Below are 13,126 nucleotides of genomic sequence, written 5' to 3'. Positions count from 1 at the left end.
CAGTTCCTCCGTTTTTCCATTCAAAACACGTTTTATCTATCAAAGCAGCATAATACATCCTTAAAAAAACTTTTCTAGCTAAATCACAGTTAGATATGTTAATGAGCTGTGGACAGGCTTTTTCTGTTTTGTAAAATATAAGCTCAGGAAAAAGTTGTTCACATTAAAAGTTTGCTGATAAATACTTATTTGCCCTTAATTGCTTTTCTTTTTTACCTTTTATTTTCTTTATTGCTGTCACTCAATATCGGGGCCTTCTTTCATCTAATTTGGGCCTTTTTATCCTCTCGGCAGGATGTGTTCAAGGAGGCCAGACCCAGCGACCATGTGGAGGTGAAAAATGACATGGAGCCGCTCGTTCGAACCAGGAAGCTGCCGTTAACTAGGAAGATTTATGCCTTCTACCACGCTCCCATTGTCAAGTTCTGGTCCAACACGGTATGAAGATTAGAGAAGAAGACACACTCATATATATATATATATATATATGAGTGTATATATATATATATATATATATATATATATATTAGGGCTGGGCAAGTTAACTCGTTTGAATCGAGTTAACTCAAGTGATGAGTTAACTCGATTAATTATTTTATCTCGCATTAACTCAGGTTTGATTATTTATTGTTTTATTGTGAAAGTCAGGCTTTTATTTTGTGAAAGTCTGTTGCTGACTGCTGCAGAACAGGAAAAAAGAAAATAATTGGCGGATAAACAATCGAGTTAACTCATCACTTGAGTTAACTCGATTAAAACGAGTTAACTTGCCCAGCCCTAATATATATATATATATATATATATACACTGGTCTACCCAATAATCTCTCCAGCTATCCATTTTCTGGTGTTTAATCTTAGTAGAAGGACCTACAAATGAAGATGCTTATACGCAGGAGTAGTAAACTGATGCTGGAGCCAACCTGCAGAGAATATACATACATGTAATTTGACATTTAGCTCTAGCTGAAAACAGGGGTTTTCCGAATAGAGAAGTGTTGTCTCTACAAAACCTGCTTTACTGCAGCCATGGCAAGTGATCATCGGTCGATCAAACCTTTACATTCACTTGCAAATAAGGCCCTCAGATGTTCCGATATCACCCTAATGTCGCTATAACCACAGGAGAGGGGACAAGGTGAAACCTTATCAGATAACCACAGACAAAGTGGCTCAAAAAGAATAATAGAAACACATTCCCTCACTGTGAGCCTATTAGAACTGAAGAGCTCACAAAGTACAGCACCCCCCAACTCAGAGAACGCGATCATACAAGACATCTCAATCAGCATAATACATCTCATAGTGAAGCATCAACTACCTGTAATTGCTCTAGTTCGAGGGTAGAGTCAAACTTTTCCTCATTATGTCCAACGCGCATCTCGCCTTTCTAGCTCCATGGCACAATCCTATGTTTATTCATATAAACAAGCCCGCGGCTGGTTCTCAGGAACACGGGAGCCGTCTTTGAAGTTTTTACTTGCTGCCCTGGGAAGAGTTGTTTTTCAGGCTGTTCTTCAGGTTGATAACATCACTGAAAATGCAAGTGTATGTAGCACCGCCTGTGTCTGAGCTTATCTACATCTGCTGTACATGCTTCCCTCCCGATTTCAACACATTACCCATCAGACGGGAGTGTTAATGGCTGATTTTCCAACAAGGTCCGATCTCAAATGTCAAGGTTCGGTTTTTTAATGGTTGATTTAATCCAAGTTGCCCAAACCTGCCTATTTGAACACTTTCAAGCTTTCCCACAGTCTTAGTGTTGTTGGCCTTGCCGTCCTTCCAATAGTTGTCGAGACATTTTCCTCAAAACCAGAAACGTTGACCTCAAAGTTGTTGTGGAGTAAAATTCAGAGAGATGCTTAAGTCATTAAGATACAACACCTAAGCACCATAAACCACTTTAAAAATACTTGAACCAATCCAGACAGTACCTGAAAACTTTGACCTGCTAGTGGAGCTTGAGGTAAAGTTGAAAGATCACCAAAGTCATTAAGATTCATCCTCTTTGCACCATGGATATCTTTATTAAAAGTCATGGAAATCCATCCAATATTTACAAGCCACTTCAGTATTCAGAGCTCAGAACATCAGCATTTCTCATAGCAAGTAGTCTCTAGATGTTGAAATATTTAAAGAACAGTGAAATATCAACCTGCTGGTGGTCTTTATGTAAAGTCAGGGGATCACCATAGTCGATAGAATTGTCTGCTAAGGTAAAGCTGCATTACTTTATTTTGTGTCCAGTAGAGGGCAGAACAAATGCCTAAGTTCACCTCAAAGGGATAGTTCACCCAGAAATGAAAAGTCACTTATTGTCTAATCACCACTATGCTGCTGGAGGGCTGGGTGAAATGTTTGAGTCCATAAATACTTTTCGAGTTTGAGGGGTAAACAGTGTAGCAGCCAAATCCAATACAATTGAAGACATTAGTGGCCTATTTTCAGAGGTAATAAAACAGAAAAAAATATAAAATGCCTCCATACATCTTTTGTGTTGTCATCAAAGTGTCGGCAAGTCTAAAAATAGTTCACTAATTTATTTCGTTGTATTGGACCCAATGATTTCATACAATGTTTCTTTAAAATATATAGGTTTAAATTGCAATGTGGTTTAAAAGATTCCTGTTATCTTTCTATCATGTCTCTCTCACACAGTCCTCATTCACACAGCAAACTACCTGTTGAGCTCCGACCCCTGATAATTCAAGAAGAAGATGCCTCTCTCAGGGACTGTCTTTGTTTAAAGGCTCTTTATCAGCACAGTTCAGTGTCTATATTAATGAGGCACCTAGATTGAGAAATCAGATTTTCTATTCTTGGTTAGAATAGATAATTTTCTTACATCTACCAAAAATGTTAAGTATAATGTGGGAGTGGACGTTTTTTTCACTGAGTCATGTTGTGTGTTTCCCACCGTCAGCTCTTCTACCTGGGCTTCTTGATGTTCTATTCGTATGTGGTCCTCGTGAAAATGCCCCAATCGCCTTCACCTCAAGAGTGGGTGGTCATCCTCTACATCTTCACCTCTGCCATTGAGAAAATTCGAGAGGTATTTGAAACAGACTTTTAAAGGAGCATAAATGATACTCGCTGATTTTAAAGTGGTGAAGATAATACATTTTTTCATCAGCAAGTCATTGCTTTTGATACGTGTTTCTCTCTGTCCTACAAATTCACTTCCTACAAGACTGTGGAATAATTAAACTCCTTGTGACTTTACCACCTTCTTTTTTTCCCCAGATGTTCATGTCTGAAGCCGGCAAAATAAGCCAGAAAGTAAAGGTGTGGTTCAGTGACTATTTCAACTTGTCCGATTTTCTGGCCATTGTGATCTTCTTCATCGGCTTTGGCCTGAGGTTGGGTGGAGGCGATGCCTTCGTCCCTGGCAGGACAGTTTACTGTCTCAATATCATCTTCTGGTATGTGCGACTCCTGGATATCCTCGCTGTCAACCAACAAGCTGGACCTTATGTCATGATGATCGCTAAAATGGTGAGTTTTTAGTTATTTGAATACACATTTCATTTGACACGGTTAAAGGGATAGTTCACGGAAAAATACATTGATTTCTATTTCCGCCTTATTCAACAATTATATCGATGTTATTTTAAAATCCACTTTAAAAAGTTTTCCCAGGAAAGATGTAAAGAGGGACTTTACTTTGTACTTTATAACTCAACTATTGAAGTCATACGTTTCATTAATTACGTGTGATGTCTCTTGCAGGTGGCGAACATGTTTTATATTGTAGTAATAATGGCGATAGTCCTGTTGAGTTATGGCGTACCCAGGAAAGCTATTCTGTACCCAGCAGAGGAGGCAAGTTGGACACTGGCCAAAGATGTGGTTTTCCAGCCGTACTGGATGATGTACGGGGAAGTGTATGCCTATGAAATCGATGGTAAGGACGATGAGGATGGTAGGGGAGATTACGATGGTAAGAACAGTTTTATTAAAAGCTTCTCACCACGGCATGACAGCTGATTGCCACTCAAAAACGAGCACTTGAAATCAAACCCACGAGTGCTTAATCATTGTTCCCCCTCACAGCCTCTTTCACACAACATGGGTCACAGGCAGAGGCAGCCAACTCTAGTCTCTTTGGGGAAGGGGGCCCCAGCACTTACTGTCCGGACTCGGCTATGAAGGGTCTGAAAAAGGCGGTGATCATCACTAAAGTCCGGCTTTTTGAAGCTTCGGTCAATCAAAAACATTCCACCGTGCTCCATAACCTGAGTTGGCCCCCGGGCATGTCACAACATTGAAATCGATCACTGTGATTATGACCCTGTGCAAAAAGTGGTGAATAGCTAGATGTTCTTACGATGGTGTGATCTTGTGGAAAGAAAACAATGGTACGCCCAGGGCTCTGCAAATTAAAATGTTCCTCTGTAAGCTCCAATAAACAGCTCAATTTTTGTGTCTTCTCACAGTGTGTGCCAACAACAGTGACCCATCAGTGAAGCCCCTGTGTACGGCATCAGTGTGGCTGACTCCTCTCCTACAAGCAGTCTACCTCTTTGTGCAGTATATACTTATGGTCAACCTTCTCATTGCCTTCTTTAAGTAAGTGCACAACATTTCAGAGCCTAATGCAGCTGTTTTTCGCCATTTTCAGACATGATCTCTGGAAAATGTCCACACAATTGGGTGGAAACATTGTCCGAGCTTGTTAAACGTATTCACTACAACAGGAAAATCTCCAAAGCATTGAGGGGTGGGTGGTGCAGGGTGCATGAGACGGGACATAACGTATATATTCAGCTGCGAAGATGTTTTTTCCCACCAAGAATCGACCGGCGTAGACCCTTTTGCCCAAGAATCTCATATTCTTTACAAATTGACATCATCTTCAGCGTCTTCAGACTCACTCGGACACTGTCTTTTACTGTGTGTCTGGCTTGAGAAACTGAAAGAGAGATATTTGCATTCTCACATACAGCCTCTCAGGGTAATGTCAGGATATTATCATAATATTATCCGGAGTTCAGTGCATGTCTGAAAAGCAGCTAAAGTTAGTTGAAACTAAATAGAATATTGCTGGTGTTCCCCTCATCTTCATTCATACCTGTGCTTTGTTTTCCAGCAATGTGTATATACAAGTGAAGTCCATTTCTAATCTGGTTTGGAAGTACCAGCGCTACCACTTCATTATGGCCTACCACGAGAAGCCTGTTCTCCCACCGCCCTTCATCCTCCTCTGCCATATCTACTCCCTCTTCTGTATGTGTCGAAAGAGGAAGAAGGAGAATACCTACGGACCAAGTACGTCCACCCTGCTGTCAGTCTCTGCTGTTGATGATTAATGATGCCATTCATTCATACAGCATATATGTGTTTCAATAAACATTTATATTGAGAGCATGAACTAAAAACTATACTATTTAAAAATTGTTCTCCAAAAATATGAAAGATGCTTCTTTTTTAATTCCTCCTTAATCTTCTTTTAGAGCTGTTTCTAACTGAGGAAGATCAAAAAAAGCTCCACGATTTTGAGGAGCAGTGTGTGGAGACATACTTCCATGAAAAAGATGATCAGTTTCACTCGGGGAGTGAAGAGAGAATACGTCTTACCTCAGAAAGGTGGGGGTCTTTATAAATGTTTAAAAAGATGCAGAGCATCCAGTTAATATTAATCCTTATATGAATAAACATGCTTTTTTTTCAACAAGAGCTGAACTAATGCTTCTCTTTGTCATTTCCAGAGTTGAGACCATGTGTTTGCAGCTGAGGGAGGTCGGGAACAAGGTCACCTTTATAAAACGCTCTTTGCACACTCTGGACTCTCAAATCGGCCACCTGCAGGACCTCTCAGCTCTAACTGTGGACACTCTGAAGACCCTTACTGCCCAGAGGGCGTCGGAGGCCAGCAAGGTCCACAACCAGATCACCCGGGAACTCAGCCTGTCTAAAAATGTGGGCCCCGGCATCGCACCTGCGGCATCCGACACAGGCCCCCACTCTAAATCGTCCGGGATAGGCAAACGCAGTGCAGGGCCCTACTTCGCCTCCTCTTTCCCCGAAACGGGAGTCGATATAGCAGGTTCTCTGTTCGGGATTGGTGTAGGGGGAGGGGCTGGAACGGAAAGTGGAAGGAGAGTCGGGCCCACCCCTGGAGCAGGACAGGGGCTGGACCCCAACCTCGACCCATCGAGTCCAGAGAGAAGGGACTTGTTTGGGCTCGGCCACCTTGCTGCAGAGGCTGGCTGCTCAGGCAGTGCCGGCTCCAGTGCCTTTGTCCAAAGCGCTGTGGCCTTTTCCCCTCCGGAGCTGCGCCTCCGAGGCCGCTCTCTCACTCAGAGTAAGCTGACCCGTCCACAAGAGCCGGGCTTTTCCGACTCCCCATCCAGCCTACCCAACGTACCCTCCCCCGGAGCTCAGTTCCATATCAGCAGCACCCCTTCTCAGCCCAGTGGCTCCAGCCACCCGGAGCTCGCTCTGGCTAGGCTTTACCAGCAACCTCCCGAACCAGACAGCACCACTTTAGAGTTTGGTGCATTTGTTGGTGAGTATGAGAATGAGGCTGAATCTGGTGTTGATGAGAAGATAAAAGTGGAGGATGAAAACTGTGTCTGTGTGTATCCTACTATTGTCGTTGTCTCGACTTCGGGCTCTGCTCAGCTTAACTGCTTGCCTGCTTGCACTGTAACACCTGAGAACACAGAGGGGTCAGTAAGAGGGGAGGTAGAGGAGACTAAGGTGAGTTTAGGGTACGTGAATGAAGCGTTCTGTGACGACGAGGGGAGATCGGGCTCTACAAGTACACAAAGTGCAGACACTGAAGTCACACTGACTCCTGAGGCTGAATCATCAATGGGTCACACCAACAACAAAAACACACAGCCTCGTTGTGCTCATGCCCGGGCTGCGGAGCCCAGGGGACCCCAGAGACGAAAACAGGGGAAACAAAGTGGTTTGCGACAAGCAGAGTCGTGCTGTGATGGTCAAAGTGAGGCAGAAGTCCCCCCTGACAAGAGGAACCCAACAAGAGGTTTGAGTTTCAGTCTGAAGTTGAGGGCTCTGCTGCCGGGTGCTCGGGTTCCCAGTTGACTTTCAGCTGTGGCGTTTTTCTCTCCCTCTGCTCTGTCTGTGTGAGCTGTGTGTTTCTTCTGTTCCTGGGTGGTTCTGAGATTTTCACATACTCAATCTTGAGACCTGAATGCCTGAATGGTGTGATCAATTGTCTGGTTTTCATCCAAGTCCACAAGACTGTGTTTGGTTGGTGGAGGCGTGAGAAAAAATTTCTCTGAAGAATAAGCTTTTATTTGTCTTTGATTACATCATCTTTGTTGTGGTGTTTGTGTCACCTGATCAGGAAGTGTTTATTTTGTTCTTAATGCAAAACAGTAAAACAAATGAAATCGTTCTAGAAAACAAATCAGTGCATTCTCTTTGATTGGATATTGTAACTAACTCATGAAGGAAATATAAAATTTTTATAATGTGACATGTCATCAGATTAGATAAAGCTAAATTAATCCCTTACAATATTTCCAGGACATAAAGATAATCTGGACCTCCAGCACTCAACACCAAAAGAGACCTCCGCCTCCAGCAGACAGCAAAGCCCGGCCACAAAGACCAGATCACAGGTGTGTTGACATGTGTCATTGTACAGTATACATAATTTTCTTTATATTTATATATTTCTGTCATATTTGTCTTTTTAAGAAGACTTTCTAACTCACTGGTGATCAGACGTGTTTTAAATGTCTTTCAAGTAGATTTTAGTCGGCTAAAAACTTGAATACCACTTTGGCGATGTGTGATGTCACCCAATTTATCATCGCTCAGATGGTTTTCCTTTGTTGCATTATTAGAAACATCTACATGTACACATATATTTTCCGATTTTAACCTGATTAAGACACTAGTTTGATCTAAGTATTCTGACCTTTGTCGCATATTTATGTCTTATTAATCATATTATAACAGCCTATTTAAGGATATTATCGACATACAACAGATGCCCTGTGGTCAAGTGTAATTGAGTAGTAAGACATAATGTTGACACTAGTCATGTCAGACTATTCTCTGTACATATGAATGAAATATTCTTTTGGCAAGTCATGTAAACATAATCAAAATAATGTCTGATTATTTCTGTATATCTAAATTGAGTCACTGTGAAGTGCTGCTCCGATGGATTACTCCTCTCAGAATCAATAGAGACTTGATGGCGGTTTCTCAAAGGAGAAGCCTCCACTACAATGCTGCAGACAAATCATGAAGTTGTGTTTGCTACATTCACAGTTTTGTCTGTTGAGATTAAACTTAATGAGATTCTCCACTAATCAGAAGAACTATAACCCTCTCACGCCCGTTCATGTCTTTCTCTCTCTCTGTTTTTACGGCTGTAGGCTCATCCTGAAAGTCTTGGTCACATCAGAGCTGTCAACTCTTATGCTGGTTTCACAGAGTTTGACAGAAAACCAGCTTTTCTCCATCCTGACTCCAGTAAGCTCACAAAGATCTCTTCTCTTGAGCAAAATCCTCTTCGAGACCACAGTCCTTGAATTGTTAGTTATTGGTTGAGTGTCCACGATAATGTTTGATGGTTGTTGATCCTGTTCTTGTAGATCTGAAGAAGAGGGACAGAAGCAGAGTGTCGGCTGAAGACATCCTCATCCATGAGGACCCCAGGGCTGCAGTATTGGTGAGAATGTGTCTGTGTTTATTCTTACATGATAAAAAAAGTTAGAAAAACTGAGCATCTTTGTAGTTTAATCTTGTTAACTTGATTAATTCCAGTTGTCATTCTTTAACAAGTTGTAATTTCTTCAACAGGAAAAAGTTCAGGTCAAATCAGCCCAAGCCAGCAGCCTGTAAGTGTCCTCTTTCAAACACACACCTTTATCTTTGTGAAGACAATCGTTGGAAAGATGCATTCCCTAGCCACTTACGCTAACCTTAACCATCACAACTAAATGCCTAACATTAAAAACAAGTCTTAAAGAGATAGTTCACAGAAAAATGAAGATTCCCTCATTATGTACTCACCACTATGCCGATAGAGAGGGGGTGAAGTGTTTGAGTCCACAAAACACTTTTGGAGTCTCAGGGGTGAACAGTGTTGCAGCCGAATCCAATACAATTGAACTCAATCACGACCTCTTCTTCAGGCGTAATAAACAACATAAAAAACATAACATGCCTCCATGCTGCTCGTGTGGTGTCATCCAACTGCCACAAGCCCCGGCATTCATATTCAACTCGAAGCGGCGTAACAAAAAATCATGTTTTTAGCCGAAAAGTCACCTGATATCTTCCTATGCGGTGCATTCACGGACCCTCGGACACAACGTCGCATTGCTACGCCCGCTAACATCCGGTTACTTCTGGTAGTGGAATTTAGGCTAAAAACACGGCCTCATTTCGAGTCAATATGAATGTCAGGGTTTGCGGACACTTGGATGTCACCACACAAGCAAAGTGGACACTTTGGTTGAAACAATGTTTACCACACCAACATTTTTGTGGACTTTCTGTGTTGTTCCCAAGAATCTTCCAAGTTGGAAACTAATAAGTACACATGCATACAGTCTAAAGACAGAAAATCCACAATCTCCTGACTTTACTTTACTTTGTAGAAACAAATGAAGGTCTAACCAGTTTGTGTCTGAATCAAATTGAGTTCAGCAGTTTTGTTGTGTAAATGCACTACACAAGCTCCTGTGTATCTCTGTGATCTAGACAGTAACTCTGTACATGGAATCTTTTTGTGTGTAGATTTAACTAATGCATTACTTTTCTCTTTCCCTGTCTTCCTCTCAGAAGAGCCCCGGGCGAAGATACTCCAAATGGTGAGATGTGTAGTTTCACTCGTGCTCCTTCATCTGCATGACATAGTTTGGGCCGGCTCCTTCTTTCTTGATTAGCTGGTCCAGCAACTCTCATATGAACTGTGTTACCAAAGTGAACATTGACCTTTCGCCTTTCTTTGCGTCCATATTTTTGTTTTTGGCACCAAAAATCCTTAGGGAATTAATGTGTCCCTCCCGTAAATCCAATGTTTCCAGTTTTTTTGCTGAGTTTTACTGAAGCCTTGTGTCTGGTTCTGATTTAGCTGCAGCAACATCCCTGTGTTACAGAAGATGTCCGAAAATCTGAATTGTGAATGTGAAATAATACAGACGTTGCTTTCAATGATAGTATTGTTGCAAAGGGATTTTACATCAGCAGCACAGTGTGACCTCTTCTGTGTGATGCTTAATGGATGGAAGCTTGACTGTGCTTCTCCACTTCTGTAGTTCCAGCTGCAGTTTCTCTCTACACGCCACGCCACGCCCACCTGGGAGCCAGGAAGGACTGTAAGTTACAGATACTGTTTTTCATGCAGTGAATAACTTCCCTCCCAAGCAGCAAGTCCCTTCATTCATTAGTTGATCAGCAGGATTCAAATGAACATGTTGATAATCTATTCATTTTAATTTTCTTTTGGAATCATGCTTGAAACTAAATGTGATTGTTCCAGCTTCTGCAGTGTAAAGATTAAAACTATAAACATTATGTTTGGATAAAAAACTTGAAGGAGATTTAATTGATTAAAAGACAGAAATACATAAATCGGTAATGAAAATATTCAGTCATCAGTTGTTTCCTGCCTACAACATTTTGCTCCTTCTAATGACAGAAAAAAAAATATTAATGGATACCTAAGTAGGACGGAGTATGAAGGCCACTCACACTGAAAAATAATTAGGAGATTTTGCTCTTAAATGTTTTTTATTTTCTTCAATATTGCTCTAATACCAATAACAGACTTGTTAGCTGCTAGATAGTAAAAAAAAAAATTAACACATTATTTAATTTCAAATTCTGTTCATCCCTTTTGACTAAAAATCTGACATCTAAACCCTAATGTTGAAAACAATAATCAGATTTATTTATCTGTTGCAGTAAACCTGTCCTAGAGTGACATCTGCTGGTTAATGCTGGAAAAACTGTTTTTGTTAAATTACATGAATCCAGACCGGGGTCCTTGTTGCATGTCATGTCCTGCTCTCTCCCTCTCCCCTCGCTTCCTCCTGCCAGATCATCACTAAAATATATTAGTTATCTAATAAATAAGCTTGTAAAATGTTTTGTGCAAAGATTAACAGTCACTTTGTTTTCTCTGTAGCTATTGGCTCACCTTTCAAGCCAATGGAAAGCTACCAGTACTCAGGTGAGACATGGATTAATAAGGTTATACAATTTATTTTTAAATATTACTTCTGTTGTAAAGTTCCAGGTGAAACTGCTCACAGAGGTGTGTGTGTTGATATTTGCCCTTTTCCTCCCGTAGCTGTTGAACGCAACAACTTGATGAGGCTGTCGCAGAGCATCCCTTTCACTCCTGTGCCCCCTAGAGGTGAGTCCGGGTCATGGTGCATTCCCACACATGTCGGATCATGTGAATAAACCACTTGATGCCTCTGAAAGACAACAGCAGGCAGGTGAAGCATGAGAGGGTGTGCCATAAGATGAGAGGTGTGGTCATTACTTTGTTTTTGTCCTCCCACGCCTGCAGCTGTTTGCTCCACAGTCGTGCTCAACATGTTGATGATCAAGTGTAGGTGTGGCGTTGTGTTTTGTTTTTTTCCGTTTCCTTGTTGAAGAGGAACTAGATCAGTGGGCTGTTTCTGTTCTAAAGTGCAAATGCCTGAGTCATGGGATCCATGCAGGTTACAGGCCTGTCATTAAAGTGGTGTTGGGAGGTGGTTACTGCATATTTGCAAACAATACACCACAGAAATGAGCAGCCACATTGCACCAGTTTATTATGATTATTATCTCATATTTCCATTCAACCATATTTTAACGAGGACCAAAATTTCTGTTTGTTTTTACTCCTGTTTTCTGGTTCTTTTGTAACTTTGATGTCCAGTTTAAAAAAAAAATATACATTTTAGAGCATTATTTTCTTTTACATTGTACAATAGATTCTGATACTCTGATCTGATTTAAGTGTGGCAGTATAGACAATTACCACCACTACATTTTGCAGTGGTGGCCGGCCTCTCATTCACGATAGAGGCAGATGCACATTAGCCCTGTTTGCCTTGTACCAGAGTGTCCTCACCAACCCGCCTCAGACTGACGCAGTCGTCATTTACCTGTGCAGCCTCAACATGTAGCTTGTTTTGAGTGTGTTGGTCTTAAAATGAGATGTGGTGCATTGTTGGCACACCTCTGTGCCAAGACAGGAGACACCCGGAAATGGGATTTCCCCAACTGATGGAAAAAACCTGATCTGATGTTAGTGCTGCAGCATTTCAGTGTTAGATTAAAGCCACTTCCTCAAGATGGTTAGATGTGCCTTCATAGGAGAGTGCAAAGCTCACATTTGCTCTACTTCTTATGGATGGATCTGCTCGCACACTTTCATGTTGCGCACTTCTGTTTCCCCCACAAAGACCATGCTTAATAATCATCAAATCAAATGTATATTTAAAGTGGTACCATAAATTTGACACGGGCTTATGTTGCTGTGTGTCTGGAGTTTGTGTAAGGAAACTACTCAACACTAACCTCTCTCTATCAGGGGAGCCGGTGACCGTGTACCGACTGGAGGAGAGTTCTCCCAACACCATCAACAACAGCATGTCTTCCTGGGCCCAGCGGGGCCTCTGTGCCAAAATAGAATTCCTCAGCAAGGAGGAGATGGGTGGAGGACTCCGGCGAGCCCTCAAGGTGCTCTGCACCTGGTCAGAGTACGACCTCCTGAAACCAGGACACCTGTATATAGTCAAGTCCTTCCTTCCCGAGGTGGTCCAGACCTGGCAGAGTATCTACAAAGAGGACACTGTGCTGCACCTTTGTCTCAGGGTAGGGAGTCACACAATGGAGTTTATCTCAGTAGATAGATTCAGTTCAATTGAAGTTGCTGCATGGCTGTAGGTTTGATCATGGAAAGTCTCTTGCTGAAGCGTCTGTTTTTAGTCATCGTTTGTCATTTTAACTCCATATCAGTTACCAATAACATCTAAACTTTGTTTCCCTGCAGGAAATTCAACAACAACGAGCTGCTCAGAAGCTGACGTTTGCCTTCAACCAAGTCAGGCCCAAGACGATTCCTTATTCACCGAGGTGGGCACGCACATCAGCTCTTATGATTGTTTTCATTACTATCTTTCATG

The 13,126-nt window shown here is 41.8% G+C and overlaps 1 protein-coding gene across 1 annotated transcript in view; it reads left to right on the top strand.

The window, feature by feature from the left end:
* Window positions 1-13,126, top strand: part of trpm7 (transient receptor potential cation channel, subfamily M, member 7) — a gene marked incomplete in the record, with an annotated part of 33,485 nt that overhangs the window by 17,933 nt on the left and 2,426 nt on the right. The window contains 18 exon segments of the mRNA XM_061068067.1: window positions 295-438; window positions 2,926-3,054; window positions 3,246-3,497; window positions 3,732-3,906; window positions 4,439-4,571; window positions 5,092-5,270; window positions 5,456-5,588; window positions 5,711-6,510; window positions 7,503-7,597; window positions 8,366-8,462; window positions 8,585-8,661; window positions 8,793-8,830; window positions 9,780-9,808; window positions 10,256-10,315; window positions 11,128-11,172; window positions 11,293-11,358; window positions 12,532-12,815; window positions 12,994-13,076. Of these exon segments, the coding sequence (XP_060924050.1) occupies window positions 295-438; window positions 2,926-3,054; window positions 3,246-3,497; window positions 3,732-3,906; window positions 4,439-4,571; window positions 5,092-5,270; window positions 5,456-5,588; window positions 5,711-6,510; window positions 7,503-7,597; window positions 8,366-8,462; window positions 8,585-8,661; window positions 8,793-8,830; window positions 9,780-9,808; window positions 10,256-10,315; window positions 11,128-11,172; window positions 11,293-11,358; window positions 12,532-12,815; window positions 12,994-13,076 (2,819 nt within the window).

Source organism: Limanda limanda, chromosome 3 (genome assembly GCF_963576545.1).
Source record: "Limanda limanda chromosome 3, fLimLim1.1, whole genome shotgun sequence".
Taxonomy (NCBI): Eukaryota; Metazoa; Chordata; class Actinopteri; order Pleuronectiformes; family Pleuronectidae; genus Limanda; species Limanda limanda.
This window is presented reverse-complemented; position numbering and strand designations above follow the sequence as displayed.